At 47.4% G+C, this 13,543-nt stretch overlaps 1 protein-coding gene across 1 annotated transcript in view; it reads left to right on the plus strand.

Annotated features, from left to right (window-relative positions):
- The first annotated feature begins 7,464 nt into the window (after positions 1-7,464).
- Positions 7,465-13,543, plus strand: part of LOC115481009 (thymus-specific serine protease-like) — a 48,003-nt gene continuing 41,924 nt past the window's right edge. The window contains exon 1 of the mRNA XM_030219995.1: positions 7,465-7,603. Within this exon, the coding sequence (XP_030075855.1) occupies positions 7,465-7,603 (139 nt within the window). The remainder of the gene's footprint in view (positions 7,604-13,543) is intronic.

The following is a 13,543-nucleotide window of genomic DNA, read 5'->3' on the forward strand; positions in this document are numbered from 1 at the left end:
TGATGGCAGATAGGGGCCAAATGACCCGTCCAGTCTGCCCATCTTCAGTAACCATCAACTCCTTCTTTCTCTGGGAGATCCCACGTGCCTGTCCCCCACCCCCACCCCCAAAAAAATCAGTCCTGGTGACTCCACTGCTCAGCTGCAAAGAAATAAATTACAAGGAAAAAGGGATGTGGAGACCTTGGTTAGAAGCTTATCTGCAACCATTTAGTACCAAAGATAGGCTGATGCTCTGGGTAAGTGAGGCCAGCTGTAGCCTCGATTTCAGGGGCCGGATCCCATCACCTATCTACTCTCGCTCTTTTCAAGGATCTCCTTCTCCCCAACTCCACCACCAGCTATTGGATATGAACAAGGAATTGTCCCTCTACCCCCCCCCCCCCCCCTTCCTTTCAATGCTTCCATGACCAGCACTTGGATTGTATTATCTTATTGGGCAAATGTCTCAATCCTCTTAGCTACTGTGCCACACAGCAGATTTGTACCTGAATTAGAAGGGATTACAGCTTCTCTGCAGATGACAAATCGGTTGCAAGACGCCGGATGACAGCTGTGTTTAACATGGGGAGCAGGGCGAGCACAGAGATTCAGAGGTGACCCCGTTTGAATAAAATAGACTCTGGGGCTCTCGGTTCTGCCGGATGATTGTTGAGACAAATAATACCACAGGGCCGTATTCATGTGACAGAGCTGGTATCCTGTAGCACAGTATCCCTTGAGGGCACTCTGGATTTGAGACTGGCAGGAGCTATTGTTTGCATTGACTGCTATTGACACCCCCCTCCGAAGCTGCCACCGTACACAACCACCTAGTTTGTCTATTGATTAAACCAGTCCTGTCCTCCTTTCACATGCCACACCCCTACCCCCTTCAATTCCCTCTCTCACTTTCTTCCAACACCCTCTCTTATTTACACTCCACAGCCCCATCCAATCTCTATTATCTTATATCTCTCTTGAGCACCCCCAAACCCAACCCAGCCCTTTCCCAGAACCCAATCTAAATCTGGCCACTAGATGTCGCCATTGTACGATGACTGAGACTCCCTTACCAGAGGGGAAATAGTGTGATTTGTGTGGGGATATTCTGGGTTTGACCCTCTGTGGCATTCTGCTAGGAATATGCTGAATTAGGTGCACTAGCCAGGATCCCCCCCCCCCCCCCCCCCCCGGTCTCCAATGATTCTGTGCCCAAGGGAAGGCCTGCAAAATCTAACCCTTTCTGTGGACGTCCCCAGTTCCTGCAGAATTGCAGCAAGCATCAGAGGGGATAGAGTTTTGGCTCTGCAGCTGCTTCCTGCCTGTGCTCCATACTTTGGGTTACCATATTTGCAGAGACAAAAAAGAGGACATCCCCATGCTGCACTGTCACCTTGCTCAGCGTTCCCCCCCCCCCCCCAATCCCAATGGTGCTCAGTCACCTTGCTTTGCCCCACCCCTCACTACCTACCACCACCACCACATGGTGTTCAATCATCTTGCTTTGCTTCCCCCCCCACCCCCAACCTCCCTAGCAACTTATCAGTGCCAGTCTGGGGTCAGCATGGCACCTGCAGTGGCGATACCAGGTTGCAAGCTCCAGGCAGCAAGCAAGCATGCACTGGGGGTCGTCATTGGAGGCACTTTGACTGGAGGGGGGGAGGGGTTGGCGGCACAGACAAAGCGACAGGGATTCATAAAGTTGCAAAGGCACAGCATTGGCTGGTGGCAAATGGCAGCTCTGGGAGTTGGTGGGGGGGGGGGGGGTCAGGGTCGGCATCAGACGTGTGTCTTAAACTGCTTTCACTTCTGGTGGAGCACACCGGAAGAAGCAGATAAAGCCAGCCAGCACCACTGCCAGTGCTGCATCTCAGTTGGGATTGTGAGTGGAGCTAAACTGTGGTACCTCTAGTACTGGCAACCCAGACAAATGGTCAGCCCTAACAAAACCGCCCGGACACCCGCCAGGCCCTTGAAAAAGGAAGACATGTCCGGGCAAACCCGGATGTATGGTAACCCTATCCATACCTGTTGTAGTAGCACAAGGTTTCAGGCTGCTTCCTCCTCCAGTCCTCCACAAATGCTTCTGGAACTCTTGGGCTTTGAGATGGAGCCCTAGAAGCGGAAGAAAAGGAAGTGGCTTGGACCCATTGTGCTATGCTATCAATAGCCTCCTGCTGCAGCAGGGCTGGGAAAGTCAGATGATAGCAGGCACGTAGCCAGACACACAATTTTGGGTGGGCCTGGGCCCAAGATGGATGGGCAGAAGAGGTCATTTGGTCTCTCCTTCTCTCACCTGCATGCCATATGGTCTCTCAAACATCCCCCCTCTCCCGCATACCTTTACAATTGCAGATTTCCACCAGTAGTGAGCAGAAACTTATACACACTGCTCATGTTGGCCACACAGCCTTCCCCTGATGCAACTTCCTGTTTTTGCATAGGCGAGAAGTATGTATCGGTCACTGCTTGCTGCAGGCAAAGATCTGCTATTTACAAGGTATGCAGGAGGGACAGTTGTTGGGAATTTTTGGCTGGTGGGGCTTGGGGATCCCTGCCAGCCACATCATAGGTGTGTTGCTACCAGGGGCGTAGCCACGGGTGGGCCTGGGTGGGCCCAGGCCCACCCACTTTCCCTCCAGGCCCGCCCATCCATGATCCGACATCTTCTCCACCTTCGTGCCAAGTCTCCCGCATCCCGCTTTGGCGGGTCATCTCCCGGTCTCCCGCTGAACTCCACTGCTGCAACTGCTGCCGCCGCTTCTCTCCTGAGCAGCAGCAGGAACAAAAACAGGCGCTTCGCTGAGCCACCACTTCAATTCAGCCAGCATAAGAAGAAAAACAAGCGCGGGGCCGCCCACAGCAGCCTTCAGTCATGCGCTGTCGGCTCTGCCTGTCCTCTGCTCCCTGAACGGGAAATTGACGTCAGCGGGGGCAGAGGATGGGAGAGCCGAAAGCACATGAGTGAAGGCTGCTGCGGGCGGCCCCGCGCTTGATTTTCTTCTTGTGTTGACGATGCTGCTCCTGCTTCAGAGGGCCAGAGTGAGAGAGGAAACATGGCTGGTAGGGGAAGGGTGTCTGAGAGAGCAGAGGGGAGAGAAAAAAAAGAAGAGGACGCTGGAGAGTACAGAGAGAGATAGTGAGAGATTGGGAGAGAGGGGACATGGAAAACAGCAGGGGAGAGCCAGAGAGAGAGAGAGAGAGAGAAATGGGGAGAGAACATGGAAAAGAGCAGGGGAGAGAAAGAGGGCAGAGCCATGTGGGAGATGGGGAGAGAAGGGACATGGAAAAGAGCAGGGGAGAGCCAGAGAAAAAGGGGACATAGAAAAGAGCAGGGGAGAGCCAGAGAGAGATGGGGAGAGAAAGAGGGGACATGGAAAAGAGCAGGGGAGAGACAGGCTGCTGGGGAGAAGGAAGGGGAACAAGGGGGATACACTGACTGGTCAGATGGAGAGACAAAGAGGAGAAATGCTTGATGAAAGGAGGGTGAAAGAGGAAAAATGCTAGAAGGAGGGGCAGAAAGAGGGAATATGCTAGATGGAAGAGGGGTACACAGAGAGAGATGAGTAGAAAGATGGGGAAGAGAAGGAGGGGACATGGAAAATGGCAGGAGAAAGAGAGAAGCTGCTGGAGAGAAACTGGGGGAGACCTTAGCTGGTCAAATGGAGAAATGCTGGATGAAAGGAGGGAGAAAGAGGGGGAAATGCTGGAAGAAGGGAGCAGAAAGAGGGAAGACGCTGGATGGAAGGGTAGGAAGAGAAAGAGGGAAGCCACTGGTAGGATGGGGGGGAGAGAGAGGACATGCTGAATGGAAAAGGGTAGAGAGATAACTGTCTAGAAGGAAGGGGAGATAGAGGGAGACGATGGATGGATGGATTGGTAATAGGTGGAAGGATGGAGAGAGAAAGAGGGATGACACTGGATGGAAGGGTAGGAGAGAAAGAGGGAAGGTGCTGGATGGAAGGTTAGGGAGAGAAAGAGGAGATGCTGGATTCAGAGAGAGGGAGAGACACTGAAAGGCTAGGGAGAGAAAGGGGGAGAGGATAGAGTTAATGAAAGACTGGAGAATAAGAGGAAGGGGCATGGGGAGAACAAAAGTGAGGAAAAGATGAAAAGGGATAGGTAGATGAAGTAAAAAGAGGGAAATTAAAGAATGGATAGTAAGAATTCATTAAATCTGGACAGAGAGTGAGACAGAAAAATAAATTGAAGAAAACAAAGAAAAAGGAGAGAAAAATTACAAATGAACAGGAAACCCTGGCAAGAGAGTTAAGAGAAGACAAAGGAATGCAGAATCTTGACTGGGACCAACACAATTAGAAAAAGTAAATGGCTAGACAACAAAGGTACAGAGAATAATTTTATTTTTAATTTAGGATAAAATAATATGGTGTTAATAAAGTTTCAGAGACCAATACTTCCTTCCTTAGGTCAGGAGAGGATACCGTAACAGCATTATACTGACCTGAGGCAGGAGGTTTTGGCCTCTGAAAGCTCACTGAAAAGGGTGTTAAGGCTATTAAATAAATTGTCTGAAATCTGATGCACTGAAAAGCAGCACTTTACCCTGTGTGACAAATGCATCTGAGTGTGACTACATTTTGCTGGGGGGGGGGGGGGGGGGGGTAGAGAGAAAATTTTGGGTTCAGGCCCACCCAAAATTGGCAGTCTGGCTACGCCACTGGTTGCTACTGGATGGGCCTGATCCCAAAGTGGGTGGGCCTGGGCCCACCCAGGCCCACCCTTGGCAACGCCACTGGATGATAGTGGAGAAGGGTACAAGGGAGAATGGGTTTGAGGGATGAGGAGTGCAAAGGAGAGTGAGGTAGGGGATAGGATGAGGCATGGGAGAGTGATCCAGGGAATGGGAGGATGCAAGGAAGAGCCAATCTGGGGATGGGACTGTAATTAAACCTCCTTGGGACTGGAAAGGAAAGTGAGCAAGTGGATGGGTGGCAAGAGTGAGTGCGTAGGGGGATGGAGGAGAGGTGAGGGAGCAGATGGAAGGGGAGAGCAAGCAAGGGAGTGGATGGAGAGCAAGCGCGATTGGGCAGGTGATTGAGTGCATGGGGGGGGGGGGAAGGGAGAGCAACAGCAAGCGAGTGAGGATGAGGGAAAGGGGAAAGAGATTGAGAGGATCGAAGGAGGTGTCAGAGCGCTGGAAGTAGTGTGAGTGTGAGAACGAAGCAGTGTCTGGAGTGGGGGTATAAGTAGATTGCCCTCCCTCTCCTGCTCCTGGATCCCCCTCCCCCTTTCCTTTTCCTTCTTCTGTTCTCTGATGCTCTCTGTACTCTCCCATTTACCTTATTCCTCTTGCCTGAAATCTCATCTTTATTCCCCTCGGTTGAGATTCACTCTCCTTCTGTTAAAATTACCCCCCCCCCCTCCCAGGTTCTCTAGCTCCTCCTCCTTTCCCACCACTGATCACTAAGATCCTTTTTTCTTAAGTTTTAAAAAGTAACAAATGTATTATACAAATATATGGAAAATTATGACAAAATGTGCTACTATTTGCTGTAGAATCTGTAAAGGAGTGTGGTAGCCGTGTTAGTCCACTCTTAAGGTTATCAATAGAAATCAAACAAAATAAAACATGGAAAAGAAAATAAGATGATACCTTTTTTATTGGACATAACTTAATACATTTCTTGATTAGCTTTCGAAGGTTGCCCTTCTTCCTCAGATCGGAAATAAGCAAATGTGCTAGCTGACAGTGTATATAAGTGAGTAAGTGAGTAATGCTTGAATGTTTTCACTTATATACACTGTCAGCTAGCACATTTGCTTATTTCCAATCTGAGGAAGAAGAGCAACCTTCGAAAGCTAATCAAGAAATGTATTAAGTTATGTCCAATAAAAAAGGTATCATCTTATTTTCTTTTCCATGTTTTATTTTGTTTGATTTCTATAGATTCTACATGGAATGTTGCTATTCCACTAGCAACATTCCATGTAGAAGTCAGCCCTTGTAGATCACCAATGTGGCCCGCGCAGGCTTCTGCTTCTGTGAGTCTGACGTCCTGCACGTACGTGCAGGACGTCAGACTCACAGAAACAGAAGCCTGCGCAGCCTTCTACATGGAATGTTGCTAGTGGAATAGCAACATTCCATGTAGAATCGCCAATAGTAGCAACATTCCATGTAGAATCTCCAATGGTATCTATTTACTGTCATAGTAATGCTTGAATGTTTTCACTTATATACACTGTCAGCTAGCACATTTGCTTATTTCCGATCTGAGGAAGAAGGGCAACCTTCGAAAGCTAATCAAGAAATGTATTAAGTTATGTCCAATAAAAAAAGGTATCATCTTATTTTCTTTTCCATGTTTTATTTTGTTTGATTTCTATAGATTCTACATGGAATGTTGCTATTCCACTAGCAACATTCCATGTAGAAGTCAGCCCTTGTAGATCACCAATGTGGCCGCGCAGGCTTCTGCTTCTGTGAGTCTGACGTCCTGTGCAGGACGTCAGACTCACAGAAACAGAAGCCTGCGCAGCCTTCTACATGGAATGTTGCTACTATTGGAGATTCTACATGGAATGTTGCTACTATTGGTGATTCTACATGGAATGTTGCTATTCCACTAGCAACATTCCATGTAGAATCTCCAATGGTATCTATTTTACTGTCATAGTAATGCTTGAATGTTTTCACTTATATACACTGTCAGCTAGCACATTTGCTTATTTCCGATCTGAGGAAGAAGGGCAACCTTCGAAAGCTAATCAAGAAATGTATTAAGTTATGTCCAATAAAAAAGGTATCATCTTATTTTCTTTTCCATGTTTTATTTTGTTGATTTCTATTGATAACTGTAGAATCTGCAAACTCTTGCTGCAGAATGTTGAAAATTCTACTGCCGGGGGGGGGGGGGGGGGGGGGCTGTGTCCAGAGCACAGTATACCTGTAGTAATGCTCAGGAATTTGGAAGAGATTAGCAGTGTAACATTTCTGTGCTAATACTTTGGATATGGTACAATCGCCATTCCCCCAGTGAATTCTGGAACTTGTAGTCTTGTTGTAAATTAGAACATTGATCCCATAGGCCCCAGGCTCCAATGGGAAACAAATATTAAGAAAAGGACGAGTCTGTTCTGCCTCGTCTGTATCTATTTGCTCCAGTCATTAAGTGAAAGCCAAGTATATTCTTGCCAGGAATGCGTTGCCGCCACCGTGTCTCCTCTACTACAACAGCTGTCTGCTTTCCGTGTCTGGACTCCTGAACACGGCTGCATTAAATACACCTCTGCCTCTCCTCTAAACAACATCCCCCCCTCTGGGCAATTATAATAAGCTGCAATCATTTTGTGAACAGAAACCTGCAGCATACTCCTTCCTTTGTCCTTCCTCATCCTGAAGGGGCAGATCCACCCGCTCCCACCATCACTACCTGAAGAAGTGCAAAGGGTTACCTCCCACATCCCCTGCACTGCACGGGGCCAATGTAGAAAGGCTTGCAGTAGGGCCACACGCGGATGTCTGAGCGAAATACTGTGCCGTGCAAAAAGTTGATGGAATACAACTTTTATGCACGGAAGTTGATGGAATACAATTTTTATGCACGGAAATTAATGGCATACAACTTTATGCACGGAAAACTTGCAGTGAATAGGAGTGAGTGCCCGACACATGCACGTAAACGTTTTGCAGTAAGCGGCTTCTTGTGCACACGTCCAAACAAAAATTGAAAAACTGTCCGCATATATTGGTGCCTGGTCTTCTGTGCCTAAATATCAGACTCTTTATGAATTTGATTAAAAACTCATTAAAAAACTGTTCACACAAAATTTTTTTGTGAGGCTCATATTTAGGTGCTGAAATCTTCTGCCCAGTGTGTGGCAGTGGCTAAAAAAAGGATACAAGATGCTAGGAATTATTAGGAAAGGGATGGTAAATAAGACCAAGATGTGTCTGCATCGCTCCATGGTGCGACCTCACCTTGAGTATTGCGTTCAGTTCTGGTCGCTGTATCTCAAAAAAGATATAGCGGAATTAGAAAAGGTTCAGAGAAGAGCAACCAAAATGGTAAAGGGGATGAAACTCCTCTCGTATAAGGAAAGGCTAAAGTGGTTAGGGCTCTTCAGCTTGGAAGCCAGACGGATGAGGGGAGATATGATGGAGGTCTACAAAATCCCGAGTGGTGTAGAATGAGTAGAAGTAAATCGGTTTTTTACTCTTTCATAAAGTACAATGATGGGGACACTCAATGAAGTTGGAAATACTTTTAAAACAAATAGGAGGAAATATTTTTTTCACTCTACAAAATAGTTAAGCTCTGGAACTCGTTGCCAGAGGATGTGGTAACAGTAGGTAATGTATCTGGGTTTAAAAGAGGTTTGGACAAGTTCCTGGAGGAAAAGTCCATAGTCTGCTACTAATAGACATAGGGAAGCCACTGCTTGCCCTGGGATTGGTAGCATGGAATGTTGCTACTCTTAGGGTTTCTGCCAGGCACTTGTGACCTGGATTGGCCACTGTTCGAAACAGAATACATGGCTATATGACCCATTGGTCTGACCCAGTATGGCTATTCTTATCCTATATAATAATTTGCACCTCTGTCTGGATGCCTGGGTTCATAACACACTTCCCATTGGTCTGCCCTGGTGATGACATCAGAGGGCAGATCAGTGAGAGGGAAGGAAAGCCAGCACCAGCCAGCCACAGAATGTTGGAGGTGAGTAGAGAATTGCCCCCCTCCTCCTCCCCTTCTCCTCTGAGTTCCAGCCCCCTCCCCTCCGAGTTCCATGCCCCCTACCTCCCTCTCCTCCCCTCCAAGGGAAGGGGAGGGGGTCCTGGAACTCGAAGGGGAGGGGGGTCCTGGAACTCGAAGGGGAGGGGGCAGGGGGTCCTGGAACTCAAAGGGGAGGGGTGCCTGGAACTCGGAGAAAGGAAAGTGCACATTTTGAAACATGACATTCTCACCGAGTAGTGTGAGGAGGGGACAGCGGGAGGGTTGGGAAGGAAGGGGGTGGGGTGGAAAGACATTTTTTGTTTTGTTCTTAGAGGTTGAAAACCTCTGAGATAGAGGGTGGAGGCTGGACACATAATTGCACCATTTGGAAGAGGTAAACTTTAGAGAAATGCTATTCTAAATCTGATAATACATAGATGCTGTGGCCGGGGAGTGGGGTGCGGAGACCTGTGAGGGAGGGGGGGGGGGGTGCTGCGAAAAATTGCTCAGACACTAAGGGTGCTCTGAACCGAAAAAGCTTGGGAACCACTGGCCTATGCAATTGTTCCTAGGAAGGGAGTCGATGACAGTGAGTTCGTAGATTGTTTTTTTCAGCAAGTAAAATGTAGATTTATTTATTTATTTTTTGATACATTCTTTGCTTCTTCCTGTGCCCTCCAACTTTGTCAGGGGACTCAGGTTAATCCTCCTCCCTAGTGCAGAAGGAAAAGAGTGAGGCGGACAGAGAATGAATCTCTGAACCTGTCAAGAAGATTTAAACTAGGGAAATAGATGATTGGATACTAATCTTATTATCCCCAGGACCAGATGGGATGAGGGGATCCTGCTAAGGTGGAGGTCTCCATTAAAAAAGGAGGGAAAATGGAGAAACACTAGCCCAATGCCTTAGTGGCATGCAGAGGACCTGAGCTCACTTCCTGATTGACTTGAGCTGGGGGAGGGCAGAGACAGTGCAAATTATTCTTTGGGGGGAAGGAAGTCACCTATTGATCAGAATCCATGCATGTGTATTCAGCTCTGGGTTGTCTCTATAGCTCCTGGTCAAGAGCAGTTACTGCTGTAACGGGGCTATGCTGGAGGTGGACACAGGAGAAGTATGAAGAAAACACCCGATCAACATAGTAACATAGAAACATAGTAGATGACGGCAGGAAAAGGACCTGCACGGTCCATTCCAGTACTGCCCAACAAGATAATTTCACGTGTGCTACTTTTTGTGTATACCTTACCTTGATTTGTATCTGCCATTGTCAGGGCACAGACCGTATAAGTCTGCCCTAGCACTAGCCCCGCTCCCAACACCAGCACGCCCTCCAACAACGGTTCTGCCTCCCAAAGGTTCCTGGCAACACTGTCCCAAAGATGGTTGTGCTGATTGAGCTGGAAAGAGCAAGAGGAATCTCCTAGGCTAAAAGTGGAGTGTACCGGGTTAGACGTGAATTGCTTGTTTACTCTTTCCCAAAATACTAGGACTAGGGGGCACGCAATGAAGTTACAACTAGTAAATTTTAAACCGAATTGGAGAAAATTTTTCTTCACTCAACATGAATTAAACTCTGGAATTTGTTGCCAGAGAATGTAGTAAAAGCAGTTCGCTTAGCGGGGTTTAAAAGGGTTGTGGACGGCCTTCCTAAAGGAAAAGTCCATAGATCATTGTTAAAATGGACTTGGCGGAAACTCCATGCTAGGATAAGCAGAATTAACGTATTGCACTTTTTTGGATAATGTTCTTGTGTGGGATCTCTGCCAGGTACTTGTGACCTGGATTGGCCCTCGCTGGAACACAGGATGCTGGCTGATGGACTTCGGTGTGTGCACAGTATGGCAATACTTTTGTACTTTTGTAAACAGTGGGGAAAGTATGCAGGGCATGGTTATAGGATTCTTTCCAGCTCCCCCCCCCCCCCCTCCCGCGTGTGTGTGTGTGTGTGTGTCCCTATATACTGTATCACCAGTAAAATTGTCTGGCACCCAAAGCTGAATTACATCACATCCTCTTCTAAGGTAATCTGCCATCTCATGCATATGAGGGCTTCTGCTGCCATCTGGAGGTGAGAAGCGAGATAAACAGGTGGCCATGACAAGTAAAGCACAAACTTAAGTGCTCATACTCTTGCACTATCGTCTCTTTTGTTTTTATTTTCATCAATTTTTATTGTTGGCTCAAACATAACCAATACAAATACAATTGTTTCATCACAAAGAGTATTTGACTCTTCAAATAGAACACAGAAACAGGAAATTATTAAACAGGCCACCAACAATTATTTCTCATTTAACTCCCTTCACCCATGTCCCAGCCCGGGGCTGAATATCTTCAAATCAACAATAATCTTAGTAACAAACCCCACCTCCCTTAACCCCCCTAACCCTCCTATCTTTCCCTTTCCCCCCCATCCCCAAATACTAGAACAACACAAATCCCCCCTCCAGGTCTCGAAAGGTCTGGTTCCTTATGACCCCTCAAGACACCGGAACAGGGAAAGTCATAGCTTCATACTCCCTTACCCTCTACTCCCCCCCCCCCCCCCCCACGTACCTATGATTAATTAAGGATCCCATATGTAGTCAGAACTCATGTAGCAAGCCACTCATCCAGCCAATCACAACTCATTAATCACTAAACTTCTCCCTCTGGGAGACAAAGAAAACAGATAGGGTCCCCAAAGCTTCAGGAAAGTGAATTTTACGCTTATGTGAACCTTTCGTCTCCCTTGCCTCCATGTTACCAATTGATGCAGCTGATTACGCCAGTGCCAATACTCAGGGGACGCATCCGAAACCCAAGTCTGTAGAATATATTCACTTTATTTATTTATTTGTTACATTTGTACCCCACATTTTTCCACCTATTTGCAGGCTCAATGTGGCTTACATAGTACCGTAAAGGCGTTCGCCAAGTCCGGTTGAGAAACAAATACAAGGTTATGTTGTGATCGAATGAGGAAGATGTGTATCAGATATCATGAGGGTGGAGGGGCAGTGGAGATTTATATATTGTCCAGTACGATCATTGTTATTGCTGTGTTGCCTGGTGTAGGGGTTTTACGTTGGATCGGTGGGGTAAGCCTTTTTGAAGAGGTTGTTTTTTGGTGATTTCCTGAAGTTTAGGTGGTCATGGATTGTTTTCACAGTTTCTGGGAGTGCGTTCCATAGTTGTGCGCTTATGCAGGAGAAGTTAGATGCGTAAGATGTTTTGTATTTGAGTCCTTTGCAATTTGGGTAATGTAGATTTAAATATGTTCTTGATGATCCGGTTTTCTTTCTGGTTGGTAGGTCTATGAGGTCTTTCATGTATCCTGGGACTACGCCGTAGATTTATTTTTATTACATTTGTACCCCGCGCTTTCCCACTCATGGCAGGCTCAATGAGGCTTACATATTGTATACAGGTACTTACAGGTACTTATTTGTACCTGGGGCAATGGAGGGTTAAGTGACTTGCCCAGAGTCACAAGGAGCTGCCTGTGCCTGAAGTGGGAATCGAACTCAGTTCCCCAGGACCAAAGTCCACCACCCTAACCACTAGGCCACTCCTCCATTGTTGCTACTATTTGAGATTCCTACATGGAATGTTGCTAGCAACATTCCATGTAGAAGTCAGCCCTTGCAGATCACCAATGTGGCCATGCAGGCTTCTGCTTCTGTGAGTCTGACGTCCTGCACGTACGTGCAGGATGTCAGACTCACAGAAACAGAAGCCTGCGCAGCCTTCTACATGGAACGTTGCTAGTGGAATAGCAACATTCCACATAGAATCTCCAATAGTATCTATTTTATTTTTGTTACATTTGTACCCTGCACTTTCCCACTCATGGCAGGCTCAATGCGGCTTACATGGGGCAATGGAGGGTTAAGTGACTTGCCCAGAGTCACAAGGAGCTGCCTGTGCCTGAAGTGGGAATTGAACTCAGTTCCTCAGTTCCCCAGGACCAAAGTCCACCACCCTAACCACTAGGCCACTCCTCCAGGGTGCAGATTTTGAAGATGATCCGTTCTTTGATTGGGAGGCAATGCAGCTTTTCTCGGAGGGGTTTTGCACTTTCGAATCGTGTTTGCCTGGCTGCTGTGTTTTGGGCGGTTTGGAGTTTTTTGTGTGAGTTGTTCTTTACATCCCGCATAGATTCCGTTGCAATAATCTGCATGGCTTAGGACCATTGATTGTATTAGGTGCCAGCAAGTAGGCTTTCCAAAGCATTAACCCTGAGCCCTCAAATGCTCCCCCTCCCAACCCAGGGCGGTCCAGCAGCAAAAAAGACTGGGACCGCACCACCCAGACTAATCGACGACAGGTACACAATAATCCGATCCCAAAAGTGGCTGACTGTTTCACAAGTCCAAAAGGCATGGTAAAAGGTATTATCTGACTTATTGCATTTGGGACACACTGAAGAGGACAGCCCCCCCCCCCCCCCCCCCCCCCCCCCGCATGGACCACTTGGACCCTAGTAAAATATGCTCTCAGAAGGACTCGAAAATAGCACTCTCTATATGAAGCACCACCGGTTAGCCTAGGCATATTCCGCATAGCGGAGAGCATATCCCACGACCTCAAGTTCAAACCCATGTCAGATTCCCAACGATTTCTGATATCCTCCAGATCCCTATAAGTGCCGAAATTCCACAAGGCCTTATGGATTCCGGAAATTGAAGTGGAAGACGCAGAGATCTTGTCAAAGAAATTATGCACTTGAGCTCCAGTACCCTTGCTCAAAGACTCCCCCCCCCCCCCCCGCAATGCTTGAATGTAATGCTTTAGTTGACAGTATGCATAGACATCCCCCCCCCCCATTGTATATTCCCATGTCCTTTCAATAGCTCTAATGACTTAAGCCCACCCGCAATGTCCCAGACATGCT

Source organism: Microcaecilia unicolor, chromosome 11, assembly GCF_901765095.1.
Source record: "Microcaecilia unicolor chromosome 11, aMicUni1.1, whole genome shotgun sequence".
In the NCBI taxonomy this organism is placed as follows: Eukaryota; Metazoa; Chordata; class Amphibia; order Gymnophiona; family Siphonopidae; genus Microcaecilia; species Microcaecilia unicolor.